Below are 19,302 nucleotides of genomic sequence, written 5' to 3'. Positions count from 1 at the left end.
CTCTCTCTCTCAGACATCCACACTCATACAGAGATATCTCCTGGTCTAGAAGACGACTTCATGCAGACTTTCCGCATTAACTTTGTCTACCTGCTGCACAGAACGTGACTGATTGCCACTGACAGAGAGCCACTCCACTCCTAACAGCAGCAGCAAACTCTTAAATTGGACCTAGAGGTGTGCACAGGCATTGGTACAACAGTGTGAACACGCCCCAACACCAGGCAAACTAGAGAGGACAGTGAAAGATGCGGCGTGATGTGTGCCTCATACTAAAGCCCAGATTCAGCCAGTCTTTTTCTGCACTCCACTGTCAAATCCTGACAGTCAATTATGTGCCGATGTGCTGCAAACTGTGGGTGTCGCCATGTCGCACTTCCAGCTCTGACACCACGTTTGCGGTTTTCAATCAAACTCTTTTCTTCATTAAAAAAAGCTCAATGTTGCTCAGGTTAATGATACTATTGATATTTCCTTTAATAATTCATGTTTCACTTGGTGAATCTGGCCCTCAGTAAGTTTAGTGAAAAGTGGAAAGGGAGCAGAACGAAGGGTCTCATTAATAAGCCAGAGCTGATTCGAAGTGAAAATGGCCGTCTTTTCTCACCTTGGGTCCTTCTGGATGCTGTCCACTGATGGGGATCGGCCCAGCGCCGCCTCAGGGGGGAGGGCGGGGCCTGACTTGCTGTAAGGCGACTCGGTCGACGGACAGAACTGTAGAGTGCGGTACGGATTGGCGTAGTCGGCCGCCCCGCCTCCCGTGGCAAAGCTGCCTCTCTGGAAGGTGGCGGTGGCGCTCTGGCTTCCCGTTCGCTGTAAGGGGATTGGGTCGACACCGGGGGAGGGTGGGGCTAAAGTGGAAAGAGGAGCGTAGGGACAGAGCAGATAATTGAGGACCTCTTGGTACAACTGGTTCACCACTGGGATTTGATGTAGACGAGGAGGGCAAGGAGCAGGGGATCGCAACCAAACATGAGCACCAACACAAGGATGTACAAACACACATACGCACACAAGACCAGCACCAATGGAAGAAAGTGACACAGAAAAATAAGTGGAAAGAAAAGAATAAAAAAAGCAAAAGTCATTAAAAAAATAAAGAAAACAAACAGAAATAATGAAGCAGATAAGAAAATCAGAAACACACGTGAAACATGCATGCACCAGACCTCCCTCCTTCACTTTAAAGCATAGCCAGATTGCACCAGTCATTAGATCACTATTCTGTCACCATGTCCTGCAGTGCACTCACCCACCAACCACAGCAATATTGGCCACCAGGTGATAAACGGCCCCCTTTTAGAGATCTACAAAGTCTGTGTGGCTTAGAAGGAAAAGGGTGGTTGCATCCTGTTGGAAACTCAATATTTTACACTTCTTTGTTAAGATTTAGCCACTCAAAATTTACTATGGACACGGTACTGAAATTAGCTCCTAATGTTTAAGAAAGCCTGTATTCATAAGGGTAATCTGCTTGTTGAAAATGATTAGTTGCAGAGCAGCAAGAAAACAATATAAATGCACACATATTAGATTCTTAGCTTTCTTTGTCTTTTGTTTAAAAAATACGTTAGTTTTACAATTTTTAGCTTTAGAAGTGCTGGTATAGGAGTTTGTTAGCTTTGGGGAGATCCAAGCTAGCTGTTTTCCAATGCGTCAAGAACAGCTTTGAGCTAATTTGAAGCTAATTTGATGCTTGCTGTAGCTTCATATTTATTGTATGGAAGGCAGAGTGGCAAGAAAGACAGTTTGGCTGTTCATACTATTGAATACATTTGCAGTTTGTCAGACTAGCTCTAATAAATTCTCCATAGCGAGGGTCTGTAGCCTCAGGGCTGTTGCACACTTTGTGCAAAAACATCAAAACACTTTAACGCAGACCAGCGAAGGCCATTTGCCATGTTTTACACACACACATGAATTATCTTCTCGTTAAACAGCAGTTTGGGAACCATTTGGGCATGACAGTCTTGAGCCTGCCCTGAGGGAGGTGTGCTGGGTCATTTCTTTGTGTGCGTGTGTGCGCAACTTGATAACTACAGGGACCTTGTCAAGCCCTGAGGAAATTCACCTGTGATGTGAAATTTCCAAGTCTGCTCATCATATTGATGCTCTTTGAATTGACCTTGAAACATAGTCAGGCTTCAACAGAAGAAAAAAAACAGGTATCTGAAAAACAGTGTGGCGTTTGGCTGCTGTCGGGACTCTCATTCATACGCGCGCAGCTGGAGATGATGACCGAGCTATTTCGATGCATCAAAGCAGTTTATGCGTGTGTACGGGGAGCCAGCGTGACAGAAGTGACCTCGGATCTTTTAATTAGCAGAGTGAAACTATATTTTGGAAGGAAACTGACAGTAATTTTTCCTCTTTTTGCTGTGCACATCTCTTTATGGAAACGTTCACAGTTGAGACGACCGAACTGGCAGCACAGTATCAACAACATTTTAGGACATGGTTGATTTGCTTTGATTTCAAAGCACCCAAGCTAACGCCCATGGGATTAATTGAGATTAATTTTCAGCCTTGAAACTAATTAGTTAACAGACTGTGACTGAGAGACAAATTGCCATTGAGACCCCAATTGGATTTGCCTACCTGATCTGGGAAAAAAGCGCTGCACGATCAGATGGAACCAGGAAATCTCTTATGTACATCAGCCTTTAATATAACAGCACACCATTACAAAACACCTGCCTTCTGAGAGGCACCATGCTGTGCCTTTTTCCTGCTCTCTTTGTGAGGATTTTACAGACCTGTTCCTTTATAAAAGATATTTTCTCTCATAGTTACTCACTGATTTTTAAATCTAGATGATTCCCTGGGTGATTTACACACTGCAGTTATTTATGGTCATGGACTTGTTTGAAGACGTTTTGGTGGCCGTCTTCGCAGCCACGGTATAATCAAGCCCAAGTGTTACTGCAGGTTCAAATAAGTCATTTACTAATTGCCGGTTGTTACTACAGGCTAAAAGAAACGAAGTCTCAGCTCACAGTGGGTGCTGCAGTTATTCAGCACTACAATTACTCCAAGTTAGAACACTTGGAAGAGACGCACAGCTGAAATCAAAGCATCACAAGCAGAGTGTTATTCTTCTATTCTGGGTCAATCTTGCACTAAATGCTAGATCCTACATTTCCCACAATTCATCTCTTCCATATTCTTTACCTGACTGCTACTGTACATGTTTGTAACACACACTTCCCATTCACTATCTATCTAACCAATGCAATGTATTCTGGTAGTGTCACCTTTTGAGAGGTGAGGCCCTCTTTAGTTGGACCTATTTTATAACACAGTAAGTGAACCACTATGTTGGTTTTCTTTTGAACTGATTGTCCACATAAGGGTTTCGTCCAGTCAGTGTTTGCACTCCTGCCAGTCATCTCTTATCCCCGTCTAGTGGCTTGCTCATCAAAATTGGGGTAGATGCGTCACATGAAAACTCTGAAGCATCTCCCCCATCTTCTACAGGCACACTCCAAACACTGAACCGTCGTATTTCCCTTCTCCAGATCTCACCTTGTCCTCTAATGTTAGGTTTGGTGTAGACTCTGTCTTCATAGATGGGGTCGATGTGGTGTTCAGGGGACTGCAGGGGTCGCAGTTCGGAGCCCAGGTGACTGTGCTGGCTACTGTAGGAACCTCTGGACCCTGGAGAACACAAGGCGGTGGAAGTTAGACATAGTGACAGATGGATGCATGTGTAGATTTATAAAAATATTCTCGTGGGATAACACTGAATGACAAATTCGACTACAAATGAAAATAAATGATGAAATGCATTAATAGATATGCTTTCATGTACTGGACTGCTTCTGCTCTAGTCATAAATAAAAAAATAGCCATTTACCCTGAAAGCAAAAGAATACACAATAAATTAGGGATACTGTATGCTGGGGAAATGTTTAAAAAAACAAATAAAGCAAACTTTATTTTGAATTTGAGGGTCTTATCTTATTTATTACAAAGAACATCTAATACATTTGAAATAAAATCTTGACAAACTTTAGTCATTTGTTAACATTTGTTTACAAAGCTACAGGGGGAAAAGGCCACAAATGTAGAAAATGTTTCTACATGTTCAGGAAAAAAGTAGAAAATGAATGACTTGACAAGACTCAATGGCATTTGACAGAAACACACATAGAAAAGTAATCATAAAGGTGTCTTGACCTCTACCTGCCAGGCTACCAGGCCTTTGCAGGGTTGCGTTAGCGTACAGCTCGTGGGAAATCTTGTAGGTATCTGCTCCGATGTGATGCAGCATGCGCTTGGTGGGCGACAGGGTGGCATAGCTCCCCACCGCAGAGCTAAGCTGGTGTATGGGTGACGAGGAGTGATTTCCCCCTGGAGAGGCTACCATGGGGAGCGGTGAGGACGAGCCGCCAGCACCTGATGCTACCATGTTGATGGGGGATGAGGTGCTGAGAGAGGAGGAGACACGGAAACTGTTGGACTTTTTGCGTGAACATATTGTGTTTTGTCTAGAATGAAATTACATTCGTAAACATAATAGAAGTGAAAGAGAGCAAACATCAACCTAGATTAAGAGACAAAGATGAATAGCACAGTGTAAAACACAGATGCATCGATAACGGTGCAGCAGACATGCATATCCGAGTTCTAATCTCACACAGAGTTTTGTGTACCCATCTAGTGTTGCGCCAAACAGAAGCATTCAGGCCTTTTTCAGACCTCACCTAAATAGTGAAACTTCACCAAACAGTAGTCAACAAAAACAGAAAAAGAAGAATAAAATCTGGCAATCAAAGTGTCTGTAACTACAGCTACAGAGATCCATCATCCATGTATTTCCTTAATTGTTTCTCTACCATCTTAGGTGAGAGGTGTGGTGCACACTAGGCCGGTCGCCATCTGAGGGCTGACACAGACAGACAGGCACCCACTCACACTCACACCAATTTAGAATCACCAGTTAAACTAACGAGCATGTCTTTGGGAATGGACTGAAAAGGGTCAAATACAGCTCACTGGACAGTTTTTCAAAAATGTGTCCTGATCTAGTCTGAAACTAGATAAGGACACGTTATTAACCTTTTTTACTGCTATTCCTGGTGTGGTGACGTCAGTGTTAGCCTAAACTACACAGCAGTTGAAAGTCAGGCTGTCGATGATCTTTTTTTTCTTCTCAAGTTCTTTAAAGGAAAAAGTAGGCAATTGGGTTTAAAGGTAAATGCATTTAAAGGGAGGTTTTTCTTCATGGTTTTACCCACATCAAACTGCGCTTTATTTCACACCTCTGCTTTAATCCTTAAAGTCATGTTTATTTGTTCAGTAGCTGCCAAGACTAATCTTTTCTGAATATTAAACAAGCACTATGAGTCCCTTGTGTATTAAATAGTATTCACTTAATTATATTAGTGGATACTTGTATCAATTATTGGAAAATCAATGAGTAAATGAATACTCTGTTCCCTTTAATCACATTTTATTTACCTTCAAATGGAGGTGAAATTTGATTTTAGCTTTTTTAATCATCAGTATTTTCTACTGTTATTTTAACCTACATTTACATCACACATATCATATTGCTAATCCATGGTTATTGGCATATAATATACCATTCTAATAAGGGATTTGCTGTATACATTTCCCCCAAATGTATCATATTTTTTGGAAAGCATCTCTACTTGAATTTAAAATAAAATTCTGTGGGTTTGAACAACATTTGGCTCCACAGCATGAGCTTGTAAAGACTGGCCCACCAACAGTCTGCTACTTCATTAGGGGAGTTTTACTTTTAAATCTTTACTTTTCAGTACAGATTTCCTGATCACGCGTGGAGTGCTGAACCCTTCAATCGATCCGTCGAACGTTAAAGACAGGATGATGTAGCACCTTTATTTGTTTCCATTATAGAAAACATTCTATGCAAATCGTGACATTCCTGGATAAAAATAAAAATGTCTGATATTAAACTTTTTCTTGTTGCCAAACTAACACGACTTAAAAACGACTCAGATGTGAAACAGAGGAGAGGTCTCGTGTGTTCTTTAAACCTGAAATGTGAAGTCGTTGTTTAGTCAATGTCATACGGATAACTAACGATTAAGAGCTCTTGCACGCCTCTGGAAGCCTTAGCTGTGGTGCATCATTTTCTGGCACCTTCCCACAATGCACTGCAGTGATTTAAATAATTTTCCATCTCCTCACTGTTTTTTTTAATAGCAGTCAGTGAAAACTGGTTATCTGCAACAATTTTTCCTCACCAACAGCCACAGACATGTTCTCTACTTTTAAGGTTAGACTCAAAACTTCCCATTTTGATAAGGTTATAGTCAGGCCCGGATCAGGTGACCCCGAAGCATCCGTTAATTATGCTGCTACGTGATTCCCTGTGACACACTGAGCATTCTCTCGCTCACCTTTTTTCGTTCCCCGGGTGTTTATATACTACTGCTGCATGTCATTACAATAGTGTATGTTCTGTCCTGTCTCTGGTGCTCTCTTCTTTTGGCTGTTCAAATGGAGTTTTTCCTTCCACTGCTCAAAGTGTTTGCTCATAGGGGATTGTCTGTTGGGGTTTTCTCTATAGCATCTTTACCTTACAGTATTAACAGTGTTGGTAGTAATGGAATACATGTAGTAATGGAATACATGTACCGCCTTTACGTATTTAAAATACAAAATATGAGTAACTGTATTCCATTACAGTTACCGTTTAAAAAGGTGATATTCAGAATACAGTTACTGTGTTGAAATAAATGGATTACACGGCAGTCTTTTCTTGTTTCATATGTTAGGCTATGCCCTCTTTATTTTTGGTAATTCCACGCCGGTGGAAACCCAAACAAAACACGCATTAAGAGGCTCTAATGCCTGTGTCTCAATCTCACGGCCCATGTCACCCGTACTTGACGTGAAGAAATATTTTTAAAAATTATTATTCAAAAAAATTATTTAATATCAAGGCAGAGTGTTAGTGTTTTATATACGCGTGGAATAATTTTCTATGGAAGATCGCAGCAAAAAGTGCAGCCGTACCTAATGTCCACCCTACTGTTACTCATTTTAAGATTTAAAACTCTAGTTGGTATGGCGAGTATTCTTCAGTAATGGTAATAAATCACACAGCAATAGTACATTCATGTAGTTGTAAAAAGCATGATAATATATTAAGTAATCCAAAGTATTCAGAATACGTTACTCTCATTGAGTAACAGTATTACTCAATTACTCTCATTGAGTAACGTAACGGAATACATTACAAATACATTTTGGGGCATGTAATCTATAATCTGTAGTGGGATACATTTAAAAAGTAACCTTCCCAACACTGAGTATAAAACGCAAATGTTGTTGTGATTTGGCACCATATAAAAAAAACCCCCCAACAAACGTGAATTGAGCTGAACTGTTTATGATCTTACTCCAGTGTGTACATGGCTGCTAATTCAGCCCTTTCCCCATTGCAGCAGGCCACCTAGAACTCGATTTTCCAGTGCAAGTCAGAGCACAGACATGCAAATTCACATATTCTAAATGTCCCTTGCATAAAGGCAGAACTGTACAGCAGAGAGAGCCCTTGCTGCGTGCTTGGCTCGGTCAAACACCTTTCGTGACAAGGAATTAATAAAGCCTACCAACAGTACACAGAGTATTCTGTCATCTGTGTGTCACCATTCTCAGTCCAAGCTGTACAGAGGAAATGCCATAACCTGCTGTGATCATCTACAGTAAGATCATTTACAATTTGGTAAATTAACAGCAGTGAGCATGTTTGTACCCATTTGTACCTCTGTTGTAGCTTTTGTCAGTTGTTGTGGCAGGATATGGGAATCTGTTAATGTTCATCTTGGTGCCGGTACATTACCTCTGATGATGCACGGTGCAGTGAAAAAGTATCTGCCCCATGATTTCTTAGATTTTTTGCATATTTATCACATTTACTTGTTTCAGGTCATAACACAATTTTTAACATTAGACAGAAATAACTCGAGTAAATACAAAAAACTGTTTTTTTAATTGATTTAACCTATTCAGGGGTAAAAAAACTATCCAGTTCTAAATGACCCTGTTTGGAAAACTGACTGTCCCTCCTTGTTAAATTAAAACATTTTCTGGAAATCTGAGTTCAGCTTCACTGGTCACACTCAGGTCTGATAACTGCTGGACCTGTTAAATCAAGAAATGACTAAAAAAGAAAGTGAAGTAGGCTAAAAGATCTCAAAAAGCAACACATCATCCCACAATCTTAAAGAAGCAGCTGAAAAACAAAGTTAATTGACATCTGTCACCTTGTAAAGAGTTACAAAATTCTTCAGCAAACCACAGTGAGAGCCATTACCTACAAATGAAGAACACTTGAAACATTGGTGAACCTTCCCAGGTCTACCAAAATTACTCCAAGAGCATATTGATGACTCATCCAGGAGGTCACCCCAGGCCCGGAACAACATCTATAGAACCACAGGCCTCAGTTAAGGTTCATGATTCAACAGAAATGGCATCCATGGGAGAGTTCCAAGGAGCAAGAACACAAAGGCTCATTCCACATTTGCCAAAAAACTTTGTGATGAGTTTCAAGACTTTTGGGAAAATATTCTGTTGACTAACAAGACAAAAGGTTTTTGAGTCCTGTTACATCGGCTGTAAAACTAACGCAGCATTTCGTAAAAACAGCATCATACCAACAGTCAAACATGGTGGAGGTAGCTACAAAACCTGGACGACTTACTGTAACAAAATAAGTAACAAATACTGTATAACACTTAAAGTGTACAGGGCCTATTTTGTGACCATGGGATAGGCCAAGCCTATTGAGTTTCTCTGTGCCCCTCCACTTTGGGATTTTACTTCTCAGGTAGGTCCCCAAGACGCCCCCACAGCATAAACTGGTAAGTTAGTAAGTAAAGTAAGCCACGGGGCGATCGTTGCTCAAGAGTTGGCAGTTTGTCTTGTAATCAGAAGGTTGCCAGTTCGAGCCCCTCTGGTGGTCAGAGGGCCCGGTGGCGCCAGTGTCTGGCAGCCTCGCCTCTGTCAGTGCGCCCCAGGGGACCTGTGGCTACAATGTGGCTTGCCATCACCAGTGTGTGAATAGGTGGATGCGCTTTGGGGTCCTTAGGGACTAAGTAAAGCGTCATACAAATCCAGGCCATTTACCATTTAAAATTTTATATACATAGCACCTTTCTGGACAAAAGGTCACAAAGTGCTTCACACAGAGATAACAAGGTATAAAACAAAAACAGACAAAAAGTGATGTGTTTTTAGTTGTTTTTAAAATAGACTACTGAGTCCACAGATCTTTAGCTCAGTGGGAGAGAGTTCCACAGTCTGGGGGCCACAGTTGCAAAAGCTCCGTCTTCCTTAGTTCTCAGCCTTGTATGCTGTATAACAGGTAGGCCCTGATCACGTGACCTCAGGGACCTGCTAGGGACATAGGGCTATAGAAGTTCAGTGATGCAGGCTGGTGCTTGTCCATGAAGAGCTCTGAATGTCAGAACCAGAATCTTAAAATGGACTCTGAATTCAATGGGGAGCCAATGCAGCCGTATTAGCAGCGGTGCCACATGTGAGTACTTCGAGGATTTGGTCAGAAGCCTTCGGTTAGTAAAGATATATTCTTCAAATCGATGTATAATTTGTGTATAGAGTCAGACCAACCTGTAGGATTTGGCGAGTCGGCTGGGTGATTGCTTGGGTGAGGACACTCTCTGTAGCGTGGCGTAGCTGGGCATGTCAGCAGAGGCTGATCCCAGCCGCTGCAGCTTGGTAGGAGATCCCACCGCCTGCAGAGGGGAGCTTACGCGCTGCAATGCAAGATTTGTAATTCATTAATTGGGAATGTCACTCACATTAAATATTCATCCTCTCTTCTTATTCCTATCATTACTTCCATAGAGATGAACAACTCCCCCCCCGGAGCTGGAAAACCAGAGAGCAGAAACTCTAATCCGTGATAACATCCTGATGAAGAGCTCTGGGTTATCAGACCAAACATGAAGTCACGACTGTAAACTTTTACAACCAAATGAACTTGAAATGCAGCCGTGAGCAACGGGCCGCCAAATGAAGTTCCCTCAGAATTGAATTGGTTGGACAAATATTTCCAATGCCTTTCAGGCACAGAGCTAAAGGGACAATTTAAAACACTGTTAATTTGGACGAGCGTGGTCAAGTTGTGATACACCGGAAAAGTGAAGGTAAATCAGTTTAAATGTTCAACGGAGTTACAATAAAGAATTATGAAAAATGAACTAATGAGTGAACAGTAGTGTAAATCGCCACCTGTTACAGCACATGTTAGTGCAAGTTTGATGTTTTTTGGTTTTTCCCTGTGGCAGCCAACAACCAGAAGGCTGCACACTTTCTAATAATCACTGTTACATGAATAAAAAAATCAGAATCATGGGTAATAAATCCTAAAGTTAATTAAATTGTTATTTGACTGTTTCCAAAGCAATGAAACGATATTGATAACCTCTAACTATAGTGATGATAGCATATGTATGTATTAATGTCTTTATGCACACATTCTCTTCCGTAATGGGAATCTGAACAAAGCTTTGCATGAACATCGTCACACATGCAGTGATCATGTAACTGCGAATGCAATGTTACGTTCTCACGTGTCACGTTTAACGTAATGACTTTATAGTTACCAAAATTACAGAAATAAAGTCAACTAAACGGGACTTTGTAGTAACAGTTCCTGCAAGAATAACGATAATGTATATAAAAGAAAGAGCGGGCTCAGTTTGGATACCTTTGCAACAGACACTGACACCATCCAGTGAATATGTAAGACACATTCTGCTTCACAGGTTTTTCTCCACAAACATGTTGAGCAACATAAGGTCGAATGTTGAATTTGTTCAGTGGTTCTGAGATTTTAACATTTGTTAACAAAAGCTTTTTCTGTCTCTCTTTTGTGGGTTTGTCAGCGGGATGTGTGAAATAGACACGTAATTTGGCAGAGATTTGGTGGCCTTTGCCACAACGATTACCCGAACAATGCTTGCTGACTCTGTGTTGAAAACGTGTGAAAATACTACAGCTTGTATCTTTTGAGATCAATGGAAGCAGCTTGAATTTGACTTCAGTATTAGTGCATTAGAAATTATCCAATCGCTACATGAAACCCTTCAATACACTTTGGTTGCAGTGTGTACAGGAGCAGTGGAGAACGCATCAGTCACACAACAACTGAAGCATCATAGTAATACCTTTAGGGATATGTACCTGTGCAGGCAAAGTGGCACACGAGTAATACATGGATGGTCCAGCAGGTGCAGGTCCGCCCTCTGTGGACATGTGGAAAGCGCTGCCAAAGGCCTGCTGGGCAAATGAGTCTCTCTGGGACTGTGAAGGAGAGTCTGTGCCTGCTAACTGGGCAGCTGCACGGCTGGATGTCACCTGAAGATGGGTGGAGGGAAGAAACATAAGACAGATGAGGGGAAGAAGGGGTCACACAGAGAGGGAGAAAGGAAGGGGGAGACAGATGTGAATGAAGATGTAAGAGGACAAGAAAGGAGGGTGAAGAAGAGCGCACAGGTTAGGAGGACACGGGACAGGAGACACGAAGAAGACAGAGGGCCGGAGAAAGGGCATTTGGAGAAGGTAAATCAGAGGAACAAGCACCTGGTTGTAGCTGTGGACTGCTCCTCCGATTTGCCCACTGCGGCCTGGGACTGATTCTCCAAGTGTCAGCCCTTGATTACTATGGTAACCAGCTGCTGCATAGGCATCTTGATTGTTAAGCTGTAAAGCGCTTTGGGACAGGAGTCCTTGTCCTGATGGGAAAAATGAAAAAGAGTCGAATTAATAAGGGTGATGAGCACTGGCCAAGGACGTGGTTACCGAGCCTGCACAATGTGCAAATTTTTTAAGGAGAAAAATCCTGTTCATTAAATTCATTAAAATGATCTTTAAAAAAGAAGAATCTGGGTTAGCAGTCTGAAGAAAGCTAAAATGATTTACAAGAAATTTGTTGACCAGTGTCAAAAGCCACCTTAGAAACAGACTTTATTTCTGTCAAGCTGCTTTTATGTAACTGTTTTCAAATGACTCTTACTTTCTACAAAAGTCAGTTATTGTGTAAAGACTTCGTCTGTCTGTGGCCTTGAAGGCATTCTGTAACCTACTTTACATCCCACGTGTTATACAATGTATTTCTTTTTTATGGGAGAAAGACTAAACGTGAATACAACAAGCAGGACTGTGTTGGTCTGTAACAGACCTTGAAATGAAGAATAGAGAAAGGAAGAAGCACACTGAAGGCTGAAATGGGATGAAACAGATTTACTTATCGTCCTGTTTTACTTGCTTTTTACCCACTATGTTATTCTGGCCTCTCTCCACTCTCTTCCAGTCATGCTCCATGACCCTTAAATCTCACTCTATTCCTGACCTCCATTTAAAACACACTCTTTTCCTGCCTCTATCAGTTCCTTTATTGCTCTCGACTACCTGAGTGTCTCTCCCTCTCTCTCTCCATTCCATCTGCCTGTATAATTCAGCAGGGAGAGCGACACAAAAGTGTTAGAATGAGGCCAACAATGAAACTTTCACAAACTCACTCAAGGATGCACTGAAATAATCCATTTTCATTTGCTGTGAAAAAGTAAAACTTGTGGCTTCATAAATAAAAAATGAAGTGTAGTTAGTGAAAAGTTCTTTTTTTATTTTTTTAAAAAAGACTGGTAGCTCTCTTAACTACTAGTTGAATATGAAGCTAGTGGGTGGAGTGGGTTAAGGCGGCATTAAGGGAGCATTCACGTGTAAGGACTGTTTCAACATTCGACGGTGGGTGTGGCAGATTTTCAGCAGGGTATTTTTACTGATGCTACCTTTTGCAGAGATAACCAGTGTGGTGGTGGTCAACAGGTTTGCCTTTCAAAAGGCAATCATCATCTCAACATAAGAATAATAATCATACCATCAAGGACTCACAAATGTAAGCGCATTCCTGGAAAGGGACTGACGAAACTGCCGGAATGGGTGTAAGGGGGATGTACAAAGAAGTGGGAAAACTTGAAGGACAAAATATGGTTGCCCCAGAGAAAACAAGAAAGGTCCCCATTTTGATAATTAGAGGAAACACGAACCCAGCCTACAGGGACTCACGAGCTAGAATACTCCTCATGTCAGTCGCATGTCTGGAAAAATGGGAGCATTGCATCAGGAATGGAGCCTGGCGTTAAAAAATAATCAAATATAAGATCCCATCTGCTGCAGCCCCTTTATGGAAATTAGGGAGTAGGCAAAAGAAGGCACAGCAGTGCCGTAGTAATAGTCATTTATGGCAAGGACACAACACCTTCATTAGAAATTAGCACGAGCCAAGCTATCTGCCTAACTGCCAACAACAAAGTCAGGAAGGTACTGCACAAGCACCTCCCTCATTCTCTCTGAATAGTTTCATAATGTGATTTGATCGAATAGAAGGATGACTGTGATTTTATTGCTGGCATTGGCTTGAAAAGTTTAGCTCAACTTTTCAGCACAAGCAGAACGATTCAAGTTTGCAAGACATCGCTCACCTCTATTAGTCTATCAGCGCCTGTGTAATTAACAACAGAGTGCTGGTTTTAGGGTTTTTTTTTCCCCTCTTTAAGACCAGCACTTTTCCACAGGTCCTGGTTGATTTTTTAAAGATACCAAGACACTTTAATTCTGCAACATTTTGGATATTGAAATGAATTACCTTCACTAAGCACCATGGGGAGTGAATTTTCAAAGCCCAACTACTTCATAAATGCTGCTTTGTGATGCCAGTTTACTGAATGCTGACTTTTACAGGGTCAGAAAACCAGCAGCTCCAAGCTAACTGAAGGTAAGATAATAAAAAATTGCTTAAACGTCAGGCTTAGCTAACCCTCCGCTGGCTGTGTGAACTAACTGGTAAGAGAATGGAAGTTGCTTTCAGTCTTCAGGGAGAAAAAAAATAATAGTGGTTTGACTAGATCCAGCCATCATCAACAACACTAAAACATCATCTCATGACAATGTGCAAAGGATCCACTGCCAACACTCTGGACCCAGACACTACAGAACAACCCCAAATACTGAACTACAAAATATAATCTTGTGATTGACTAGTGCTTCTTCCCCTCAGCTGTTACAAGGCGAGCTTATACAGGTATTTGGACACTTTTATAAATAGTAAATGCGCTAAATGACCTTTAACCTCATAAGATAATAGTCTAGTCTTAACAGCCTTTGAACTGACACGAAAGCATACATAACAGGTTCTAGATTTACATTTAAAGGGTTGATTCAATCTCTCAAGAGTTTATCCATCATGATTAGAAATAATAAAAAACAAATTTAAGACCTTTTACTTTGTTGTATTTTTTATTAAGGCTCTACAAACACAAAGTAGCATCGCAGTCATAATTAAATCAGTTTTACACATTACCAGTCTTAATACGTCGTTCCACATCATAACACTTTATTTTTTATGACAGCAGCCAATTTGTGAACATAAAAGTTTTAGACCAGCATTTCAAATAATACAAAAATGGAGCAAGTGACGCAAAAAGTCATAATCCTTATTGGCCAAGACATGTTTAGGTGTCTGGAACAACATTTAAAATGCATCTACATGGATGCTATTTTTATGTCTCCATGTTTAATAGGGAATGGCATAGCGAGTCAGGAAGAGAGGCAGGGTTAACTAGCTGACGACTGCGTTAGAGCAGAGTTAAATAGGTTAACAGCAGGTTTACGCTATCTTACAGCCAAAGCATAATGACATTAAATGCTTCACTGCTAATTTTACATGCAGCCTCATTAGGGCTTCTAAAGCGTTTGCAGTCTTGTGATTTGCACATGGACCATTTCATTTCCAGTGTAAACATGCAAACATGCGTAGACTGTGACACATAACACAGACTCACGCGGCACGGAGGCATGAACCATAATCACAAAAGCATCTAGAAAGCATCAAATGAGAATGTTAAGGGAATAATTTGGGAAGAGGAGTGCGGGAGCTGCTTGTACAACAGCCAAAACCCTCCCATCTCTCTTATTAAAGTGCTGTTTCATTTTTGATGCAACCTTGATTAATTCACTTTGGTGATGATAGCAATAATGTTCCTAATAAACGGCTTTAATTACAGAAATTAAACTTTTTTTAGCCAATAAGGTATTTAAAAAAAATGGTGTCCCGTTGTAGCTGCAGCGTTGCATGCATGTATCAGCAGATATACTAGATTACGTTCCCTTTATCCTGGCAAAATAACTGACTGCACCCATGTTTATTAAATTTTTAGCACTCAGTACTCTCAAAGGAGTTCTTGAGCTGTCCTCTGTCAGCAGTGGCTGTTCCTTTAATCTCCGCTTGTGTCACTTTTTTTGCCAGCAGTCTAAGAATCAAACCAAGAACGGCGCACGGGACAAAACCAAGAAACGTTGCTTGTTTGTGATTATTAAAGAAGAGAGAAATCTTAGTGCCGGCGGTCCATAAACACTGCACGAGGCAGATAAGGCCAGCAGCTAACGGCAAAAGGAGTCACTCTGGATAAAAGGGTTGCAAAATAAAGCACGACCAAAGTGAAAAGTCACATTAAAGTACAGAGAATGGCTGCAGGCGGAGTAGCTGGTGATTCTGCATAATTTAAAATGTGATATCAAGCTAAGGGTGCTGGCTGAGTTTACTGGGTCGAGGCCTCAGTGTCCAATATGCTCATCTTCCGAGAGTACACACGTATATGCATACACAGGCTTAAAACACACACACGCGCGCGCGCACGCGCGCACACACACACACACACACACACACACACACACACACACACACACACACACACACACACACACACATAGTGAAATGAAGGAATTTGTACTCCAGGCCTGTTTGAGATCAATTCACACACTCTCATGCACACAAGAGTCAAATGTGTGTGTACAAAGCCAGGGGACATTTTCCACAGTTTTTCTTTGCCACTTTAGGTGTGTTTCATATGGCTAGTGGAGCCTTTAAGGAAACAAAGGGCCTCATAAATACATTATTACTCATATGGCATGACACTAAAGGCTCCACTCATTCCGTCTGATGTAAGTGAGTGTGTGTAGGAAAAGATAGGGGTGTATTAGTGTAGTAGCAGGAAAGTAATGGGGTCCTGTAAGAAGGTCTCTGCTTGTACATTTTAATATCTATTCAGAGCTGAGTGAACAGACACACGCATACTTGGATCCCACCTGCCCCCGTGATCTCATGCATGAACACTGAGCACATTTGCATATACCTGCATCTACGGAGTTGTGCACATTCTGACCTCTTTTCTCTTTTCTGTCATGCACGCAGACCCAAAGAGCTTTTCTTCGTGACCAGACTTCTCGATTGACATGTTTTAATATTTCATGAGGTGGTCTATATTTAGATGCCCATTAGAGGCACGTCGAGTCTGCAACACAAATGAAACTGCATGCACGGTCCCAAATAGCTGCTCGCAACACAGCCGCAAACACCAGCATGAAGCAGCGTGAAGACACTCGGTGTACTCTGCTGCTGTGTCACGTTAATCTGCTCAGCAGCTCGAGTAAAAGGCATGGATTCTGCTGCTCCAGTGGGCATGGGTTACAGGTGTGTGTGGGCGTATGTAAACATCTCTTCATTTGTCATACAGGTATTATATTTCCTATGCATGCATGTGCTTGGCTGTGTGCTAAGTAGTGTGTACTTTTAACTAAACGAGACAAAATAAAAATGTAAGTGCAACCGGCAAACAGCCCTGTGTGGTTAGTTTAGTTTTACGAGTGAGTTAAAAAAGCTGTTCTGGTTTTCTAAAAAAGGGCAGAGTCAGTTCGTTTCAATATCAAGAGCAAAAACACAACAGGCTTTTTTTCAGCGTTAAATGTTGGAGCAGCTAGCAGTAAATCACACGTCACAAACCTTGGTAAGTCAGTTTGCGCGCTTGATTTAAATATTCTCCTCGCTATCTTTTGTACCTTAAAAAACAAGCTCCCAGAAATACATATGCAAAAGGGTCAGTCACAAAAATCTCTGAGTTCCCACCTCTTAAATTCAATCTTTTCATTGCGCTCTATCATAGCGCAACACACTAGTAAATTTGGTGCATTTTAAATCATGCTAATAAACAGTGTTTTCTTAACACAAGCAAACAATTATTTGCCACGATTAGAGTAATTTCCCACGTAATTGGTGATTGATTTCAGAGAGTTACCATTTCTAGACAGCAACTCTAAATCAATCGCAGCTTTTATCATCAGAGCTAGCTAGCAAGTTGAGCTAACATTGAATGAGTTGGCTTAAAGTCTCCGCCTGAATAAAAAAATACAATAAAAGAATTATGATAGAGGTATCAAGGCTAGCTATGCAGCTTGCATATTAAAGACATGGACAATGTCAGTATATACATTCTAAGACTGACATTAAGAATGATTTCCCAGATATACTCAATTCTTTTCAATTCAGTTAGCCGATAACATCCATTAGCATCTATGCAAGTTTCTTAACAGGATTCATATACTACACACTAGATGCGCTAGTAATGATATATGTGTGTGTGTGTGTGTGTGTGTTGCTAATGTAACTAGCTAAGTTGTGACATATTATTTCCTTTGAAAGTAATCCTAGTAAGAATGTGTTATTCCATTTATAGCAAAACATCATCAGTCTACAATTGTGTGAGTTGTTTTTCTTTACTGATCAAGACAGCTGGATTTTACAGTGAGAGGCGGAAGCATATGAATACTTATAGAAGCCATTTTAAATAGTTGAAAAACCCAAATGTTTCATGTTGTAAACATTCACACTCATCCCATGCTTAGATTATTCAGTAAACTGTAAACTAATTGTTCAGATATGTCGTTAGAACAGAAAAAGACAACATTTGTCCCATTTTCCTAACACTAACACACCAATATGAGTTCATTAATGCTGTATGTTTGACTACATCATTGCTTCTGTTGTTCCTCTACTCACCCTCTTGTTGTCCGCACTGCCTTTATCCTGTCTGTGGCTGACCTGCCATTCACTCTTTCTCTCTTTTGATTAGCCAGTGAGTGACACATTGCATAACTGATATTTTACATTTGAAAAATTAACATTCCTGTTTGTGTTGTGTCGCATCCGTCTGTGAATGTTAATGCACAATACTGTGCATGCACACCTCTACAACTTTTCCGTGTTTTCATTCAGCGCTCAGTGTGTGGATATATGTAGCTTAATGTGTCTGTGCTGTTTAGCTGCATGTTGGTGTGTGTGCCTCACCTCTCTGTACTGTGAACAGCAGGACAGCTGACACCTCAGCAAGGATGGATTAGCATATCAAACTACTGGCAACACTGCATGTCTCCTGACAGCTACCGCTCTCGCATGGGGTAGAATATAGAGTAACACCCAGTAGCATCCCTGGGACCAAGTATAGAAGGTTGAGAGCGGTTTCACTGAGTGCTCTGACAAACTACTTTAAACTTCACATTAAAAAGCAGCACAACCTCTTCTTCTAGCAATTGTTTCTAAGTTTTCAAGGAACTTAGCAGATAAAGAGACAAATAAGTCCTTCTATGGACCAAATCAGAGCTAAGAAGAGAATAAATAGAAGTAGCAACTTAAATCCAGTCTTAAAATGAATCTGTTTTCACTTTAATTGCCAATGTTATTCAACTTCTTAATGTTCAAAGGCTAAAAGGTATATGGGTCATACAAGAACAGAAAGGCAACTTGTCATCAACAAAAAATTCAATGAAAGCTGCATTCATCTTTGGCACACTAACATACTATTGCAACAGATTCTGTGGATTTAAACTTTTATGTTTGAAAGAAGCCGTATTTTGACCGCAGCAGTCACGGTAATGAAAGAAAACATGTTTTGCATTTAGGTGAGGAGACACTAATCAGCCTGAGTACAGATCATCATGTAACAAGCTACAAGCCCATTATCATCAATGGAGCTCCAGTGGAGAGGGTGCAGTCCTTCAAGTATCTTGGTGTCCACATCTCCTCAGACCTGACATGGGCTGCCCACATTCAGGTCCAGACCAAAAAGGCTAGGCAGCGCCTGTATCACCTACGACAACTGAGGAAGTTCAGGGTCTCTCCAAAGATCCTCAGGATTTTCTATACAGGCGCTGTGGAGAGCATCCTCACACAGAACATGACATCGTGGTTTGGGAACAGCTGTGTGAAGGACCAAAAAGCTCTCCAGAGAGTGATCCGTACAGCAGAACGCTGCTGCAGGATTGCTCTCCCCCCGCTTCAGGACACCTACACCAGGAGATGCCGGACTAGAGCAGCGCAGATACTGAAGGACCCGTCCCATCCTGGCAACAAACTGTTCCAACTTCTGCAATTTGGTAGAAGGT

At 41.2% G+C, this 19,302-nt stretch overlaps 1 protein-coding gene across 11 annotated transcripts in view; it reads right to left on the bottom strand.

The window, feature by feature from the left end:
- ctnnd2b (catenin (cadherin-associated protein), delta 2b) overlaps window positions 1-19,302 on the bottom strand; it is a 240,754-nt gene that overhangs the window by 91,954 nt on the left and 129,498 nt on the right. For 5 of the 11 annotated variants that reach the window (XM_024806086.2, XM_024806088.2, XM_024806089.2 and 2 more), the window contains 6 exons: window positions 11,611-11,762; window positions 11,212-11,385; window positions 9,634-9,779; window positions 4,180-4,430; window positions 3,526-3,657; window positions 608-920 (listed from right to left, as the gene is read on the bottom strand). In XM_024806086.2, the coding sequence (XP_024661854.1) occupies window positions 608-920; window positions 3,526-3,657; window positions 4,180-4,430; window positions 9,634-9,779; window positions 11,212-11,385; window positions 11,611-11,762 (1,168 nt within the window). The remainder of the gene's footprint in view (window positions 1-607; window positions 921-3,525; window positions 3,658-4,179; window positions 4,431-9,633; window positions 9,780-11,211; window positions 11,386-11,610; window positions 11,763-19,302) is intronic. The other 6 variants (XM_024806087.2, XM_076876378.1, XM_024806092.2 and 3 more) reach the window with 3 other exon arrangements.

Source organism: Maylandia zebra, linkage group LG18, assembly GCF_041146795.1.
Source record: "Maylandia zebra isolate NMK-2024a linkage group LG18, Mzebra_GT3a, whole genome shotgun sequence".
Taxonomy (NCBI): domain Eukaryota; kingdom Metazoa; phylum Chordata; class Actinopteri; order Cichliformes; family Cichlidae; genus Maylandia; species Maylandia zebra.
Note: the sequence above shows the minus strand (reverse complement) of the source record. Positions and strands in the feature narration are given on the sequence as shown.